At 42.8% G+C, this 15,490-nt stretch overlaps 2 protein-coding genes across 6 annotated transcripts in view; both read left to right on the top strand.

Annotated features, from left to right (window-relative positions):
* The first annotated feature begins 910 nt into the window (after nucleotides 1-910).
* Nucleotides 911-7,983, top strand: CAMLG (calcium modulating ligand). Of its 3 annotated transcripts, XM_036423817.1 has the most exons (5): nucleotides 1,083-1,219; nucleotides 2,024-2,146; nucleotides 3,034-3,494; nucleotides 4,755-4,820; nucleotides 6,771-7,983. In XM_036423817.1, the coding sequence occupies exons 2-5, from the start codon at nucleotides 2,140-2,142 to the stop codon at nucleotides 6,960-6,962; spliced, it is 726 nt and encodes a 241-aa protein (XP_036279710.1). In that variant the 5' UTR covers nucleotides 1,083-1,219; nucleotides 2,024-2,139; the 3' UTR covers nucleotides 6,963-7,983. The 3 variants fall into 3 exon arrangements, with proteins under 3 accessions (XP_036279709.1, XP_036279708.1, XP_036279710.1); XM_036423815.2 differs by lacking the exon at nucleotides 2,024-2,146 and having other exon boundaries at nucleotides 914-1,219; XM_036423816.2 differs by lacking the exons at nucleotides 2,024-2,146; nucleotides 4,755-4,820 and having other exon boundaries at nucleotides 911-1,219.
* Nucleotides 7,984-12,064: 4,081 nt separating this feature from the next.
* The window catches only part of DDX46 (DEAD-box helicase 46), a 45,825-nt gene continuing 42,399 nt past the window's right edge, over nucleotides 12,065-15,490 (top strand). For all 3 annotated transcript variants that reach the window (XM_036423812.2, XM_036423811.2, XM_036423810.2), the window contains exons 1-2: nucleotides 12,065-12,258; nucleotides 12,958-13,146. In XM_036423812.2, coding sequence (XP_036279705.1) covers nucleotides 12,242-12,258; nucleotides 12,958-13,146 — 206 coding nt within the window. In that variant the 5' untranslated portion in view covers nucleotides 12,065-12,241. The remainder of the gene's footprint in view (nucleotides 12,259-12,957; nucleotides 13,147-15,490) is intronic.

Genomic DNA, 15,490 nt, shown 5'->3' with positions numbered 1-15,490 from the left:
GGGTTGGATTGGGTTGCAGGCTCAATACCCAGTGGGGGACAATGCATGAGGCAGCCAATTAGTGATGCTCTCTTATCATTGATGTTTGTCTCTCCCTCTCCCTTCCTTTCTAAAATCAATAAAAATACTAAGAAACACACACACACACACGATTTTTTTTTTCTTGGGCCCCTAAAACTATTGTGGTCCCTCAAACCTGCATAAATTGGTCCTGCTGAGCGCTCACACTGTTCTAGGATTTTATAGCCTTGAACAAAACACAGGACTTGTCTTCACGGAAAAAAATACAATCAAGTACATAAATTTAGTTTGCAAATCGGTCTTAAAGGAGAAAAAGGCAGATAGTCGTTTATGGGATAGTCGTTTCATAAATTATATAAATGCCTAATAACTATGTACACCTGAAACATAAATAATAGTTTTTCAGCTGTAATTGAATAGTTATTATTATTATTTTTTTAAAGAAGATGAAGTGCTGAGAGGCGGTGGCAAGGCTAGGACTGGGAAGGTTCTCCAGGGAAAGCCTTGAACAAAGACGAGAGGGAAGACTGGACCAAACCAGGCGTATTTAGGCTAAAAAGAAATCCCAAGCGCCCAGCTCCCTAACGCGTCGCTCCCAGAGTTACGTATTCCCGCGCCCTATAAGCGAGCGACAGAAGGTCGGTGGAAACAAGTGACTCCATTTTGCTTCCTGGCACCAGGTCTGCGATCGATGAGCGTAGTTCTCACCCCCGTCCCTTTCCCGCCGGTCAGGCTGGGTGGCGATTCTCCTCACCTCTGTGGGCAGCAGAGAGGCCCGGATGGCCGGGGAGTGAAACCGCGAAGGCCAGCAGAGGAGGTGGGATGCCCTCATTCAAGATGGCGGCGCCGGCCTCCGCCGGGCAAGGGGCGTGCGCATGCTCAGTCCGCCGCCTCCTGCCCGGCGCTGGGGGGCGGGTCTGCGGTGAGAGGGGCACGCGCGCCGGCGGCCGGGCCTGAAGTCATCGCCGCAGCCGCCGCCGCCTCCAGCGCTGCCATCGCCGCTCCCTGATTGTGGAAGGGAAGATGGAGCCCATGGCCATCCCTACGGAGGACAGCGGGGAGCGGCCCGGGGCCCCGGTTGGCGCTGGCCTGTCGGCTTCGCAGCGTCGGGCCGAGCTGCGGCGGAGAAAGCTGCTCATGAACTCGGAGCAGCGCATCAACCGGATCATGGGCTTTCACAGGCCCGGGGGCGGCTCGGGTGAGAGGCTCCGTCCCCCCTCGGTGTCCCGCCCGCCCTTTTCACATTATACATTATAACCGGGGGCTACTGGGGTCAGTCTGCAGGGCTGTTCTGTTCCCGCCCCGCCCCGCGGACCTCTCCTATCGCGCCCTGCTGCCCTCTGTCCCAGTTCTTGGGGTAACGTCCCGGGTTCTCACTTGTTCACCCCTTCTTGCTGCTCTTCTCTTCCCGGGGCTTCGCCCAGAGGCTGTCCCACTCGCTCCGGAGTCCGTCCGCCTGGTGCTCCTGCCCAGGTTCCCGAGGCCCCCCTCTGCCTCCCCTGGCCCCCGCCTCCGGAAGGCGCACACGGTGCCCCCAGGCGTCTGCTCTGCCTCCTGTGCCCAGGGCGGCCCGGCCCTCACTGCGCCTTCCCCGGCGCCCGCCTTCCTTCGCTGTGACTGTCGGCCCACAGGAGCTTGTCTTCACCCGGCTGCCCGCTAGTCCTCTCTACGCGGATCAGGGACTTTTACAGTTTGTGTTCAGTGGCCTCAGCATTTCATCCACAGGCCTTCTAAAAAACTGGGGCCACCGTTCATTTTTAAATATATATATATATATATAAAATTGATTTTTTACATAGAGGAAGAGAGAGAGAGAGAGAGAGGGAGAGAGAGAGAGAGCGCAGAAACATCAATCAGCTGCTTCCTGCACATTCCCCACCGGGGATGTGCCCGCCACCAAGGTCCATGCCCCTGACTGGTATCGAAACTGGGACCCTTGAGTCTGCAGGCCTATGCTCTGTCCACTGAGCCAAACCGGTCAGGGTGCGACCATTCTTTATAGACCCAACAAGTGGGTCGTGCTCACCGCCAGAGGTCTCTCCCAGCGTGCTGAGATTGAAGCGATGCCATGAACTGCCTTGAAGCCTAAGGAGAGTTCCTCATTTCTCCCCCAGTGACATGTACAATGAGTTTCTTTAAAACATGTTTATGTGACTGTTTATTTTATGTGAATATTTATTGAACACCCAGTATGTGCTAGTGTTCTCTAACTGGAGTATTGCCTTTAGTAGCTGGCTTTGGTTGCAAGCCCTAGATCTTTGTGACTGTTGTTTGGTAGGGCTTTAGGTATGGGTATAGTTCTGAACTTAAGGTCTGCAGCTGAAAACTACCAAGAGGAGGTAAGAGAACTATTTCAAATTCTCCTACAACAGTAACTAGACAAATAGTTACAAAACTATTTCTTCCTTTAATGATTAATAGGATGTTTATTCTTTCTCAAAGCATTCACTATCTTTCTTGAAGCGTACATTCTGTATTTTGTTCTTTTGCTTTGAAAATGTTATCTGTCATTAAGGTTTTGCTTTGTCTAAAACCAGAACAGCATCTTAAAGTGGCTTAAGTACCTACTAATGGCTCCCTGACTGAAGTAGAAGGATTACGTAAACAGTAGCTGTAAGATGTGCCACACCCTATGCTGATAGGGCTCTATATTCAGAAATATAATATTAAAATACAGATTTTTGAAAGCTTTAATAATTTTCTATTTTTAACCAAAGAAGCTAGAGCAGGCAATGCAACTATATTTTAGGGATGTATTATCCATTAAAACTTGGTCTTTATAGCTTGTTTTCTCTCTGCCTATCTTTTCCAATATTTTTACTAGCCCTAAAGTTTGTATTATATTCTCTGCAGGAATACCCTTAATGGGTGATATATTTTGAGGGTGTAAGAGGGAAACTATTTATGCAAAGTCAGTATTAACTTAGATTCAGAGTTCTAGCTCAATGCATTTTTTTTTAATATTACTACAAACGGTGTTTGCCTACAAGGTTTCTAAATTTCTTTTCTCAGAAGAAGAAATACAAACAAAATCAAAGCAACAGGACAGTGATAAACTGAACTCCCTCACCATTCCTTCAGTCTCAAAACGAGTAGTGCTGGGTGATTCTATTAGTACAGGAACGGCTGACCAGCAGAGTGGTGTGGCGGAGGTGAAGGGAGCTGAGCTGGGAGACAAATTGGACTCTTTCATTAAAACACCCGAGTGCAGTAATGATGGAAGCCTTGAGCTCCGGCAGCGGAATCGAGGGGATTTGACAGCAGACACTCTCCAGAGGGGTCCTCGCCATGGCCTGGAACAGTACCTCTCCAGATTTGAAGAAGCAATGAAGCTAAGGAAACAACTAATTAGTGAGAAACCCAATCAAGAGGAAGGAAATTCAACAGAAGAATTTGACTCTTTCCGAATATTTAGATTGGTGGGATGTGCTCTCCTTGCCTTTGGAGTCAGAGCTTTTGTTTGCAAATATCTGGTAAGAACTATAATGGAAAAATGAAAAGTAATCATAGTAATGAGTGTTTTTGATCCACAGAATTCATTGCCAATATTAACTTAATATTTGCCTGATTCACAGGGATATTTGGAGAGATATTATAAACTGCTATTCACCCTAGTTATAGAATGAGGTATTCTGGTTAAAACAGAGCCTGATAATAATTATTAAATTCCCCTATGTATAGGTGCCATTCTAAGCGATTTATATATGTTGATTCATTTAACCCCATCCTCATGAATCTTTGTTTTATAGATGAGGAAATGAAGACTCAGAGTGGTTAAAACATTTGTCCAGTACCACACAGCTCTTAAATCACAGCTGGGATTAACCCCAGGCAATTCTGTTCTAAACAGAGTAAAGTACCCTTGACCAGGAATTGAACCCTAGACACTTCGGTGCATGGGCCAATGCTCTACCTATTGAGCAATAGGGTGAATACTTCTAAGTTATTTTAGTTTTTACTTTTTAAAAAATATATATTTTTATTGATTTCAGAAAGGAAGAGAGAGAGAGAAACATCAATGATGAGAGAGAATCATCAATCGGCTGCCTCCTACACTGAGTATCAAGCCTATAATCTGGGCAGTGCCCAAAATTGACCCAAAATTGAAACCTGACCAGAAATCATACTCTGACCTCCTGTTTAATAGGTCAAGACTCAACCACTGAGCCATACTGGCCAGGTGCCTTAAGTTTTTTAAAAGATAAGTTTTTATGAGGGAAGACATTTTGGGGGATATTAAAGAGAATGACTTGAGCCTGGCCAGTGTGACTCAATGGTTGAGCATCGAGCCAAGAACCAAGAGGCCGCCAAGAACCAAGAGGCCACCGGTCTGATCCTGGTCAGGGCACATGTCCAGATTCTGGGCTCAATCCCCTGGGTGGGGGTAGGGAGTATTTGCAAGAGACAACTGATCAATGATGTTTCTCTCAGTGATGTTTCTATTTCTCTATCCATCTTCTTTTCTCTCTCTCTCTAAAAAAATCAATACACTGATTTTAAAAAACTATTAAAAACAAAACAGAACTTGAGAGTGACTTGACTTGAGAAAAATGTTTATGATAAATCAATTTCTTTTATTTTCTTCACTGTTCTACAGAAATAAAACTGCTTTCAACTGCTAAAATTAAATATTTTATTAGTTTTGTTACTTAAAATTTATAGCTGCTATTAGTTTGATTTGTGATTTGAATGATTATGTTGGAAATATATAATTGTATCTTCTGTCTTCACAGTCCATATTTGCTCCATTTCTTACTTTACAACTTGCATACATGGGACTATATAAATATTTTCCCAAGGTAAATCACATTTTTTTCTAAATTATGGTGTTGTGTTTAGATTGATTAATGATTAGATAATCTGAAAAAACTTTTAAAAAATTTGTTATACTTATGGTCTGAATCACTGCTGCTCAAAGTGTGATTGGCTACCAATCAAACTCTTTGTTCTGTTTGTAATGAGTGAAGTTCAGAAAGTGAGTAGGCACTCTATAGCATTTGGACATTGCCATAACATTTTTATCACATTTTATGAAAATGGTGGTCCACCATGGATTGGGAGGGGAAAACCTCAAGACAGATTTCAAATACTACACATATATAAGTGTTCAATTTTATTATTTAGTAAAGATTTAGTAATACATTTTGTTTATGATAAAGGACATTAATTTTATTTATTTTTTATTTTTATTTTTTTAAATATATATTTTATTGATTTTGTACAGAGAGGGAGAGAGAGAGATAGAGAGTTAGAAACATCGATGAGAGAGAGTCATCGATCAGCTGCCTCTTGCACACCCCATACTGGGGATATGCCCACAACCAAGGTACATGCCCTTGACCGGAATCGAACCCGGGACCCTTCAGACCCCAAGCCAACGCTGTATCCACTGAGCCAAACCGGTCCCGGCAAGGACATTAATTTTAAAATGGGTTCAGTTATGGTACTATGCATCTTAGTGGACACTTAATAACAATGCACTTGGACTTTAATGCCAAGGGCTTGATATTTGCAAGAAACATTGGCCAAAATTGCAGGACAGAATCATGGGGAGTGTCCGTGTTTACCTGGTCTACTTGACTACAAATGTGTATACACAGTTTTATGGGACTTGAGTTGGCTGGCATAGAAGATTGATTCCAGACTTCTGCTATTGCAAAACTACAATCAATGTTTCGAGGGTAGGTTTCTAAACAAGTCATTTTAATAAAATTACACCTTTAGAATATTTGAGATCTCACTCCCTGGTATATGTTGTCAATTTGACACAAACTCTTATAAACATTTTTAAAAAATTACACCTTTGGGGAAAGAGGTCAATACTAGGTAAATATACATCTGTAACATCAAGAATAATTTTAATTAAAAATAACATTTCTTTTACTCCTTTATTTTGTGTATTTGACCTACTTGGCTTATTAAATAATAAACTTTTCATATCCATAAAAAAATATGAGGTCTATCAGTGCATTATAAGCACCTGAGGATTTTTCCCATTGCTTTTCAGAGAGATTGGAAGGGAGGGAGGGAGGTGGGGAAGGGAGAGAGAGAGAAAGAGAAACACCGAAGTTAGAGACACACATAGACTTGAGTCTCCCCTACTCGGAGCCCAGGTACAATATACAAAATACAAAGGTGCCTTTGACCAGGAATAGGACCCGAGACTTTTGGGTGTGCAAACCAACACTCTAACCAATGAGCAAAACCAACTAGGGCTGTCCTATCTTTATTTTTTTTAATGTTCATCATTTCTCTCCCCCCTCCCCCCCCCCCCCGCCCACGTTCTGGTTCATCCTTTTTTAAAAAAAAAAAAATACATTTTATTGATGTTTTACAGAGAGGAAGGGGAAAGGGATAAAGAGTTAGAAACATCAATCAGCTGCCTCCTGCACACCTCCTACTGGGGATGTGCCTGCAACCAAGGTACATGCCCTTGACTGGAACTGAACCTGGAACCTTTCAGCTTGCTGGCTGACGCTCTATCCACTGAACCAAACCGGTTAGGGCTGTCCTATCTTTTTTAGCTTGATAGCAAGAATGGTATCTTTCTCCCTGCCTCTTAGCATTTTACTGCTTTACATATTATATGCTCAGTTAATGTTTGTAATGCTTGTTGATATATTATTGATTGATATTTTGAAACTTCATTAACAGTTTTGAAATCAGGCAAAAATAGCACTGATAATATTTTTATAGAGTTTAAGTTGTCTTCTGGAAGCTATAGGATTTATTTGTCTTTCTGTGCACAGAGTGAAAAGAAGATAAAGACAACAGTACTGACAGCAGCGCTTCTATTATCTGGCATTCCTGCTGAAGTGATAAATCGGTCGATGGATACCTACAGCAAAATGGGCGAAGTGTTCACAGATCTCTGTGTCTACTTCTTCACCTTTATCTTCTGTCACGAACTGCTTGAGTATTGGGCCTCTGGAGTACCATGAATCCTGCAGAACTCAGGAGAAGCTTACAGAAAACCAATTTCTCTCACATTGCAGTGTCTTTACAGGAGGCAAATCGGGTTACATCTTTATGAAATTATTTTACTTTGTAGGGGTTGTAGGACGACTTGATTTGGAATGAAATGGCAGATTCTCTGACTTAAAAGCATTGAGTTTGTATTAATACTGATGTGAAGAATAGAGTACCAATGTCATTAACTGATTTTTCTTGTTTAATTAAAACCCCTAGTCTGAATCTTTCCTTAACTTCTAAGATTTTATTTCGGCAGAGAAATGAGGTCTCAGCTAGCCCTTTGTAACTGGGGACTGTGTCATGTATTTGGTGTTCTTTCCTGAGAAATGATGCCATTTTAAAAATAAAATGGAAGAAACTGAATTTTCTAATGTTAAGTGTGCACATTTTAATTTATACGAGCCGAATAAGGTAGCCAATTGTATCTTTTGTTGAGTCAGTATCTATTTTTAAAAATAATTTTATCTTTGTTGTTGAAGGTGTTGAGAGTCAGTATTTTAATCCTTACTCCACTGCAAGCATTGTAATGGAGAAAGGATTAAGATCCATATATGTGAAATTAGAAAGTATTTATGAAATCTTTATTTTTATTTATGAAAATTTTTTATTGTCCTAGCCAGTGTGGTTCAGCTGGGGAGGAGGTAGCTGAAGGATGTTTTACTGTCACACATCAATGTTTTTCTCTCTAAAAATCTGAGAATTGGAAATTTTCACTTTTGAGTTTTCAATTTTTAAAAGTATGTTTTTAAAGCAAAGTAGTCTAGAATGGTTAGATATAAAAGTGAAATTTGAAAAGTTGACTGAGGTATGAAACTCAATAGCATAAATGTTTAAAGAACTTGGTAGCACTCATATTTATAAGATTTGTCTTAAATGAGTATAAAATGTGTTATATTGCTCGGTATACATTTCCTTACAGATTTTTGTATGGTGTATTTAGTTAATCCTTGTGATATTAAAAACATCTGTTCTTTTTCATTATTACTCACAGTCTTGATTTGTGTCATTTTATTTTGAATCAGAATAATGTAGAATAAGTATAATTTAAGTCTAATCCTCTGACTTAAGGTAAAATAACAAGCACACATTTTTTTCCTGATTCCATAATGAATCTATTATCTAGAGTAGGGGTGTCGAACTCAATCAGAGAAGGGGCCAAAATCTAAAATCCAGCCTAAATCGCGGGCCGAATGGTTTACTGAACAGTCATAAACTGTCATTGTGATGGAAACGCAGCGGAGTGCAGTGATGACAGCGCGGTGCGGGCTACATTGCAAGGCCTGGCGGGACGGATTTGGCCCTCGGGCCTTGTGTTTGACACATGTGATCTAGAGGTTTGGAAGGCATCCCTGATTTGACAGGTCCCCCTCAATCTCTGAGAAGACACCAGTGTAGAGGGCTGCCTAAGAAGGCACATGGACATTCTTTAAATTGTCAGCTGAGCCCGAGGCACTGGCAGAGTACCTTTGTCCAGGTGTCAGCAGGGGCGGGTCTAGATATGTAAATCCAGTAATGCTAGAGCCTAGTTAAGAGTGCAAATAAGCTCCCTGGACCCTATAAATAAACCTGCTTGGGGGTTCATTTAGCAACTTAACACTTGGTAAGTTTTAGTAGAGATCATTATCAAATTTTTCTTTTAAAGAGAAGAGCTGTAAGATAACCTGTGTCTGTTGATGCCACTTTAAGCGTGGTGAGTAGTATTGAATGAAAATACATATGTATTTGTTTTGGAATAATTAAAAAAAATTTTCTTTGGAAATTTCAGGGATTTGATATGTATATGGCTTAAAACTGGATTGATTAAGATGGTTGTTCAGAGGTGACATCTTCGATTAGTGTAAATGGAGGTGTGCACCATTCGGTTCTAAAAACAGCAAGAGGCTTATGAGATATTCGGAATTGGGTTAATTAGAACCAACATGAGCTTTGGAAGCCGGGGCAGTTTGCTAAAAGGGTTGTATTGGAGACATAGTGGACTGTAATTACAAGCCTGCCTTGGAGATGTTGCATGTCTGGTTCCAGACCACCACAAAAAAGTGAATATCAAGTGCATCAAAAGAATTTTTTGGTTTCCCAGTGCACACAAAATTTATGATTACACTGTAATCTATTAAGTGTGTAGTAGCATTATGTCTAAAAAGCACTGTCCATGCCTTAATTTAAAAATACTTTAGCCCTGACCAGTTTTCTCAGTGGTTAGAGCCTCTGCCCACAGACTGAAGGATCGCAGGTGCAATCCTGGTTGCAGGTTCCTCAGCCCCAGTCAGGTGCGTGTGGGAGGCAACCACTCAATGTTTCTCACATTGACGTTCCTCTCCCAGACTCTATTCCCCTCACTCTCTAAAAATCAATGAAAAAAAGATCCTGGGTGAGGATTAACAACAACAAAAACTTTATAGGAGCGCACTTTCCACCAAAGACTGAAGACTGTTTCCCCAGCTGGAGCTGAAACACGGAAGGTATTTTGCCAGAGCAGACTGGCGCAGGCTGGTGCAGAGCAAGGCAGAATGGAATGGACCATGGAGGAGTGGAGCTGAAGAGGCCCTGGCCCCAGCACAGCCTCACATCCCCACAGGACAGTAGCACCACAGCACCACTGAGGTGTTCCCCGGCGGTGCCGTCACCGCCATGCTGTATTCCCTTCGAGCTGTTGGCACTAAAAGCTTCCTTCTTCACCTCAAATTGGGGATTCCCGTTGGTGTTGAATTGGCACCAATAACCATTGGTTGATATATTGACACATGAAAACAAACATTTGTTTTAGAGAGATGACAGAAATTTATTAAGAAATTAGCTCCTGAAATTTTGGAACCAAGACATTTCAAGATTTGCAGTTAGGGGTAAGTTCTAGTCTGAAAGCCATCAGGTGGGAGATCCCAAATGAGCTGATGTTTCCGTTGGAATCTAAAGGCAGGCGAAGACCAAATAGGGAAATAAAATATGCAAACCATCATCTGAGCCTGCTGGACAATGGCACTGATAGAATATGAAGTGCTGCCACACTCCAGTTTGTAAAATAAACTCTGAAGTCAGCAAAGCAAAGCTCAATAAAAAGCGGTCTGCCTATACATCTTTCTCTTGTGCTAACAGATAAAAGCCGCTGCTTCTGGGACATAGAAGTGCTGTGAACTTAGCATAAGTATATTGTGGGCATAAAAAGCCAGTCAATACTTTCACGTCAATGTGTTCTCTTAAACGGGAGTTAGGATTTTAGTCAGGGTATCAGACGCCTAGGTTCTGGTTCCAGCTTAGATTACAAAACCATTAGTGATCTAGAATTAAGTTTGTTTCACAAGTCTCAGTTGTTTTCCCACAAGTCTCAGGTTTTGGTTTTTTTTTTTCACATAAAATCAAGATATGCAATTTTAAAAATCTGTTTAAGTTGTAACTTCTGCATGGCTGCATCCAGTTCCCATGATTCAAATACCATGTATTATTATACATTCTATAAACCACTTATGACGCTTATCTCTCCAATGTCTATTTCTCCCTTGAATTCCAGGTTCATATATCCTTTCATGAAGCTATTATCTCCTCTGGATATCCAGTAGGCACCTCAAACATTACATCACTGAAACAAAACCACTGATTTTCTCTTTTCCCCATCACATTTGCTGCTCTCCCACATTTCTCTCCACAAATTCACCACCATCCACAATTCTGTTAAAAACCAGGGCACATAGTTATTTCTCCCTTTACCTAACAGTTTACATCTAATATAACAGTGCCTGGAGAGATGCCTCTGGAATATTTTAGAACTTGACCATTTCTCAGTATCTCCACTGTTTATCACTAGTGTTTTCCTATTTCTTTCAGCCTGAAACACACAAGCCTTATCTTCGGTCCAGAAATAATTTATAGTGTCTCTGATAACTGACCCATATTTATGTTCATTCTGGCACATTTTTAAAAAATATATTTTATTGATTTTGTACAGAGAGAAAGGGAGAGAGATAGAGAGTTAGAAACATGAGAGAGTCATCGATCAGCTGCCTCTTGCACACCCCCCACTGGGGATCTGCCCACAGCCCTTGACTGGAATCGAACCCAGGACCTTTCAGTCCCCAAGCCGAAGCTCTATCCATTGAGCCAAACCGGTCCCGGCCATTCTGGCACATATTAACACAGGCCTTCCTTACCCTTGGCATTGATTACACAGCAGCTATAGGTAGCAAGCCACTGAGGAAGAGCAAAACTCAACTAAGAGCCTTAACTCAGTTGCATTTTTCTAAAAATCAAATAATTGTAAATAAAAACAGTAAAATGCATCAATTTTTGAAAAGTTCAATGAATTTTGACAAATGTATATATTCACTCAATGACCGCCACAATCAAAACGCACCTTTTCTATCATGTAAGAAAATAAAAGCAGTGGAGAGGTATGTAGATATCGAGAACCTCTCCCCAACAGCTTTCTGCTGGAACTACTCAAAGAATCCGTGTGCCTCCCACTGGGCAAGTCTTTTCTCAACCTTGACTAAAATTCAGAATCATCCAGGAAAGTTGAAAATTCCCAGTGCACAGGAAGCACGCTAGACCAATGAAATCAGAACACACACACATGTATTTTTATTCAAGCACAGGAAATTATAATCTTCTGAATGTTGTGTGTGTGTGTGTGTGTGTGTGTGTGTGTTTGGCTCTCCATCAAGTTAATTTCTTACTCTTCAATCTCCCCTCAAAGATCATTTTCTCAGGGAACCCTCTTTCTGAACCCCTCTCCTAGAGTGGAATTTATTTCTTGCTGTATTACATCTGCTTATGTCTCTAATAATGTCTATGTCTCCCACGAGGTTGTAAACTCCCTAGGATTTAGCACATGCCCGGTATGTAACAACACATACTATAAAAAGCGAATGCACGTATAAATGAATGAGAGTGAACGGAGATGTTTGTAGCATCGCTCAGCACAGGTGAAGGCGGGCGAGACCTCAAAGTTCCACCCTGGCTGTGCTCACAAAACCCAGCCACAGCATCTTCTGTCGGCGCGGCCGGCGCTGTGCGGCCTCCAGCCGGCAGGGGGCGCTGTGAAGAGGAAGCAGCTTCCGCCGCACCTTTCCCTTCCTTCTGCCGCCGGCGCCCGGACGTCCTGTTTTCGTTGGCGGCGCTCGGATGGCTCCCACCGCGGGAGCTGCCGCCGCCGCTTAGCGCAGCTTCTCGCCCGGGAAGCGGGGCGTAGCGCGGCCTCTCGCTTTGGCCGGTTCTCCCGCGCGTCGTCCGGAGGGCGCCGCTGCCCCGCGCCGGCAGCATGGGCCGGGAGTCACGGTGAGCGGCGCGGCGGCGGGCGGGCGGGCGGGCGGGCGGGCGGGCGGCTCCCTCGGAGGGAGAGGCGGGAGGGGATGTGGCCGCGGGGCAGGCCCGGCCCTGCGCGGACCCACGTGTGGCCCGCTCCGCCGAGGCCCCCAGGGGGCTGGGCTCCTCGCTGAGCTAGTGGCCGGCGACGGGCACGGGGTTCCCCTGCCCTGTCAGCCGAACCCCCTGGGCTGGCTCATGATTGTGTGATTGCATTATCTTGTTCATGTATTGTTGAATTCGGTATGCTGATCTTTATGTTTAGATGGAGTATAGACTGTAATTTTCTTTTCTCGTACCGCCCTCGTATGAAATAGCAAAAACCTATTTCGCATTCTCTCCCTTTTTCCTTTACTTTGATCTGTTTTTCTCCATAGCACGACATAGCATTTTGTGTATTTATATTTGTGTGTCATGCCTGCCTTTACAGAATGCAACCTGCTTGGGGTTTGGTCTGTTTTCTTTACTTTTTCTTCCCTTTCAAGATAGTGCCCTCCCCAACCCTCCTGTATGACCCCCCCAAATTTTTTTTTTTTAAAAACAACAACAACCGTGTATAAAAAAGTCTTTCTAGTGCTTAATTTGTCTGCTGAGGTCTTTTTGGAAAAAATATAATAAAGATATAATAGAAGCTACCTGTGTCTGCTAAACTTAATCTTGAACTTACTCTAGCCACTATCGGAAGCGATCAGCATCACGGGGACGATCGGGAAGTCGATCTAGAAGTCGCTCACCCTCAGACAAAAGAAGTAAACGTGGAGATGACCGACGGTCTAGAAGCAGAGACAGAGATAGGAGGAGAGAGAGGTCTCGTAGCAGGGATAAAAGAAGATCTCGGTCAAGGGACCGGAAGCGTCTGAGGTAAGGATGTTAATCTCCAAGGACCAATGATGAGAGAGAATCATCGATCTGCATCCAGATCCAGCCTGAAAACCGGGAATGTGCCCTTGACTGGAATTGAACTTGGAGCCTTCAGTCTACAGGTGGATGCTCTATTCCCTGAGCCAAACAGCTAGGGCAGTTATTCTATTTTTAAAAAATTCTTGCCCTGGCTGAGTAGCGCAGTTGGTTAGAATTCTGTCTCTACACTCCATGGTTGTGGGTTTGATCCCCAGTCAGGGCACATACACGAATGCATAAATAAGCGAAACAACATATCAGTTTTTTTCTCTTTCTCTCAAAAATTCAATTAAGCCCTAGCCAGTTTGGCTCAGTAGATAGAATGTTGGCCTGCGGGACTGAAGAGTTCTGGGTTTGATTCCAGTCAAAGGCGCATACCTTGGTTGTAGGCTCCTCCCCTGCCCAGTCCCTGGTCAGGGCATGTACAGGAGGCAATGTATGTTTCTCTCATATGGATATTTTTCTCTATCTTTCCCTCTCTCTTCCACTCTTAAGAATCAACGGGAAAATGTCCCCAGGTAAGGATTAAAAAAATACGTCGAAGCCGAAACCGGTTTGGCTCAGTGGATAGAGAGTTGGCCTGCAGACTGAAAAGTCCCAGGTTCGATTCCGGTCAAGGGCATGTACCTTGGTTGTGGGCACATTCCCAGTGGGGGTGTGTGTAAGAGGCAGCTGATCGATGATTCTCTCTCATTGATGTTTCTAACTCTTTATCCCTCTCTCTTCCTCTCTGTAAAAAGTCAATATATTTTTTAAAAAATGTGTTCAATTAAAAATATTAAAAATCTTGCTGTATTCCAGTTGAAAATTGTTGACCTAGAATAAAGACTCTCAAATGGTATTTTAAGTTTGGAAACTTTGGTTATATTTCCTGTAATCCAAAGTGATTGCTTGAAGACCCTCTGAGATAGTTTAAAAAGAAGCTATCGGTAAGGTTATATGCCATCAGAGGTGTTCTGTTCTAATTCTGTCCCGAGAGCTTACCACCATGCTCAGAGAATCCACAAAGAGGAACGAAGGGAGCGGCATAGAGCCATCTCCCATCCTGCTTACTGTTTGAGACTGTTTTAAAGAACTGATTCAGATTTGAATGAAAGAACATCTGAATTTTTAATTTTGTTTTTACTTGATTACATATTATAGCCAAGCAGCTATTCCTTGCACTTTTCACTCTTTCTGGGGATGAAAAACAATTTTTAAATAAAAATAATCTCCCCATGCCAAAAAATTATTTTTGTGGTACAGTTTCTCAGTTCAGTAGGAAAGAATACAGGTTATACAGTTGCTGTGAACTGATCACAGAAAAAACTTTGGCTTTATCTTTTTCAAACATTGGAAGGAGAGATTGTAAAGGTAGTACATTATGCCTTTGACATTGTGGATAGTGCTATCTTACTTAATTTTATATCACGTGGAAGAGTTTCATGCAGTTCAGTCAAGAGCTTGGTAAGTGACAGGTTTCATTATTGATCTGGTCTTTGACTTTTTGTTGTGAAAGGTAGAATCACAAGATTTTAAAGCAAAAAGGATCTTGAGATTGTATTGTGAGGTCTCTATATTTTATAGATGAGGACGCTAAGACCCAGAGAGTTGATCTGTATGCCAGGTCACTGGTTAGTAGCAGCTCCAGGATAGGTACTCTGGTCTTCTCATCTTTATATCTGGAATCTTCCACGGTCCTAATTGGTTCATTCTTAGGTTAAGGCTATCTTTGAAATTTAGGTTTTATATATTATGGGCTATAGATTTCACCTTGCTCTTATTACAGATTTGCTGTTCTTTCAGTAAACTTCATTTTGAAATTAGGATCCTCATTTTGTTCAGTGACCACTTTTAAGCATTGGCATTACCTCTTCCCTATTTTGCTGGTTTGATAGTTAATTGAAATCTCAATCTCTACCTTTAATAATGGTGAAAATTAAGAAGCTTTTTTCAGTTCAGTTGGAAGTGGAGTTGGAGGTGGTGTTCAGAGCAGTCCGGAGCTTTTGTCTTCTTCCCGCCAGAGCAATCCCACCGCACAGCCAACTGTCCCTTCTCTGCGCGCAATGTGCGCGCCTCCGGGACCTCCTTTCGCTGCTCCCCCCGGGGTTCCGCCTTACAGCCCAGCTTCCTCTGTATGAGCCTGGGTCCCCGGGGTCTGGCCTAGAACTGGGGTTCAGAGCAGTCAGAACTGGGGCCCAGCACAGTCGGAGTTTTATCTCCTTCCCGCTAGGGAACGCCAGCCAGGCACTCAGCCTCCCTCCTCTCCGGCTCCATCCTCCTTGCGCACCGCGTGTCTCCGTACCTTAGGCTTTTACAGCTCCTC

Source organism: Pipistrellus kuhlii, unplaced genomic scaffold, assembly GCF_014108245.1.
Source record: "Pipistrellus kuhlii isolate mPipKuh1 unplaced genomic scaffold, mPipKuh1.p scaffold_m20_p_8, whole genome shotgun sequence".
Taxonomy (NCBI): domain Eukaryota; kingdom Metazoa; phylum Chordata; class Mammalia; order Chiroptera; family Vespertilionidae; genus Pipistrellus; species Pipistrellus kuhlii.
Note: the sequence above shows the minus strand (reverse complement) of the source record. Positions and strands in the feature narration are given on the sequence as shown.

What these genes read in the sequence shown, in the direction of transcription:
- CAMLG (XM_036423815.2), top strand. Translation starts at nt 1,045, where the DNA reads ATGGAGCCCATGGCCATCCCTACGGAGGACAGCGGGGAGCGGCCCGGG. An exon ending in CAGGCCCGGGGGCGGCTCGG is followed by an intron (nt 1,220 to 3,033) that starts GTGAGAGGCTCC and finishes TTCTTTTCTCAG; the next exon opens with AAGAAGAAATACAAACAAAA. An exon ending in CTTTTGTTTGCAAATATCTG is followed by an intron (nt 3,495 to 4,754) that starts GTAAGAACTATA and finishes CTGTCTTCACAG; the next exon opens with TCCATATTTGCTCCATTTCT.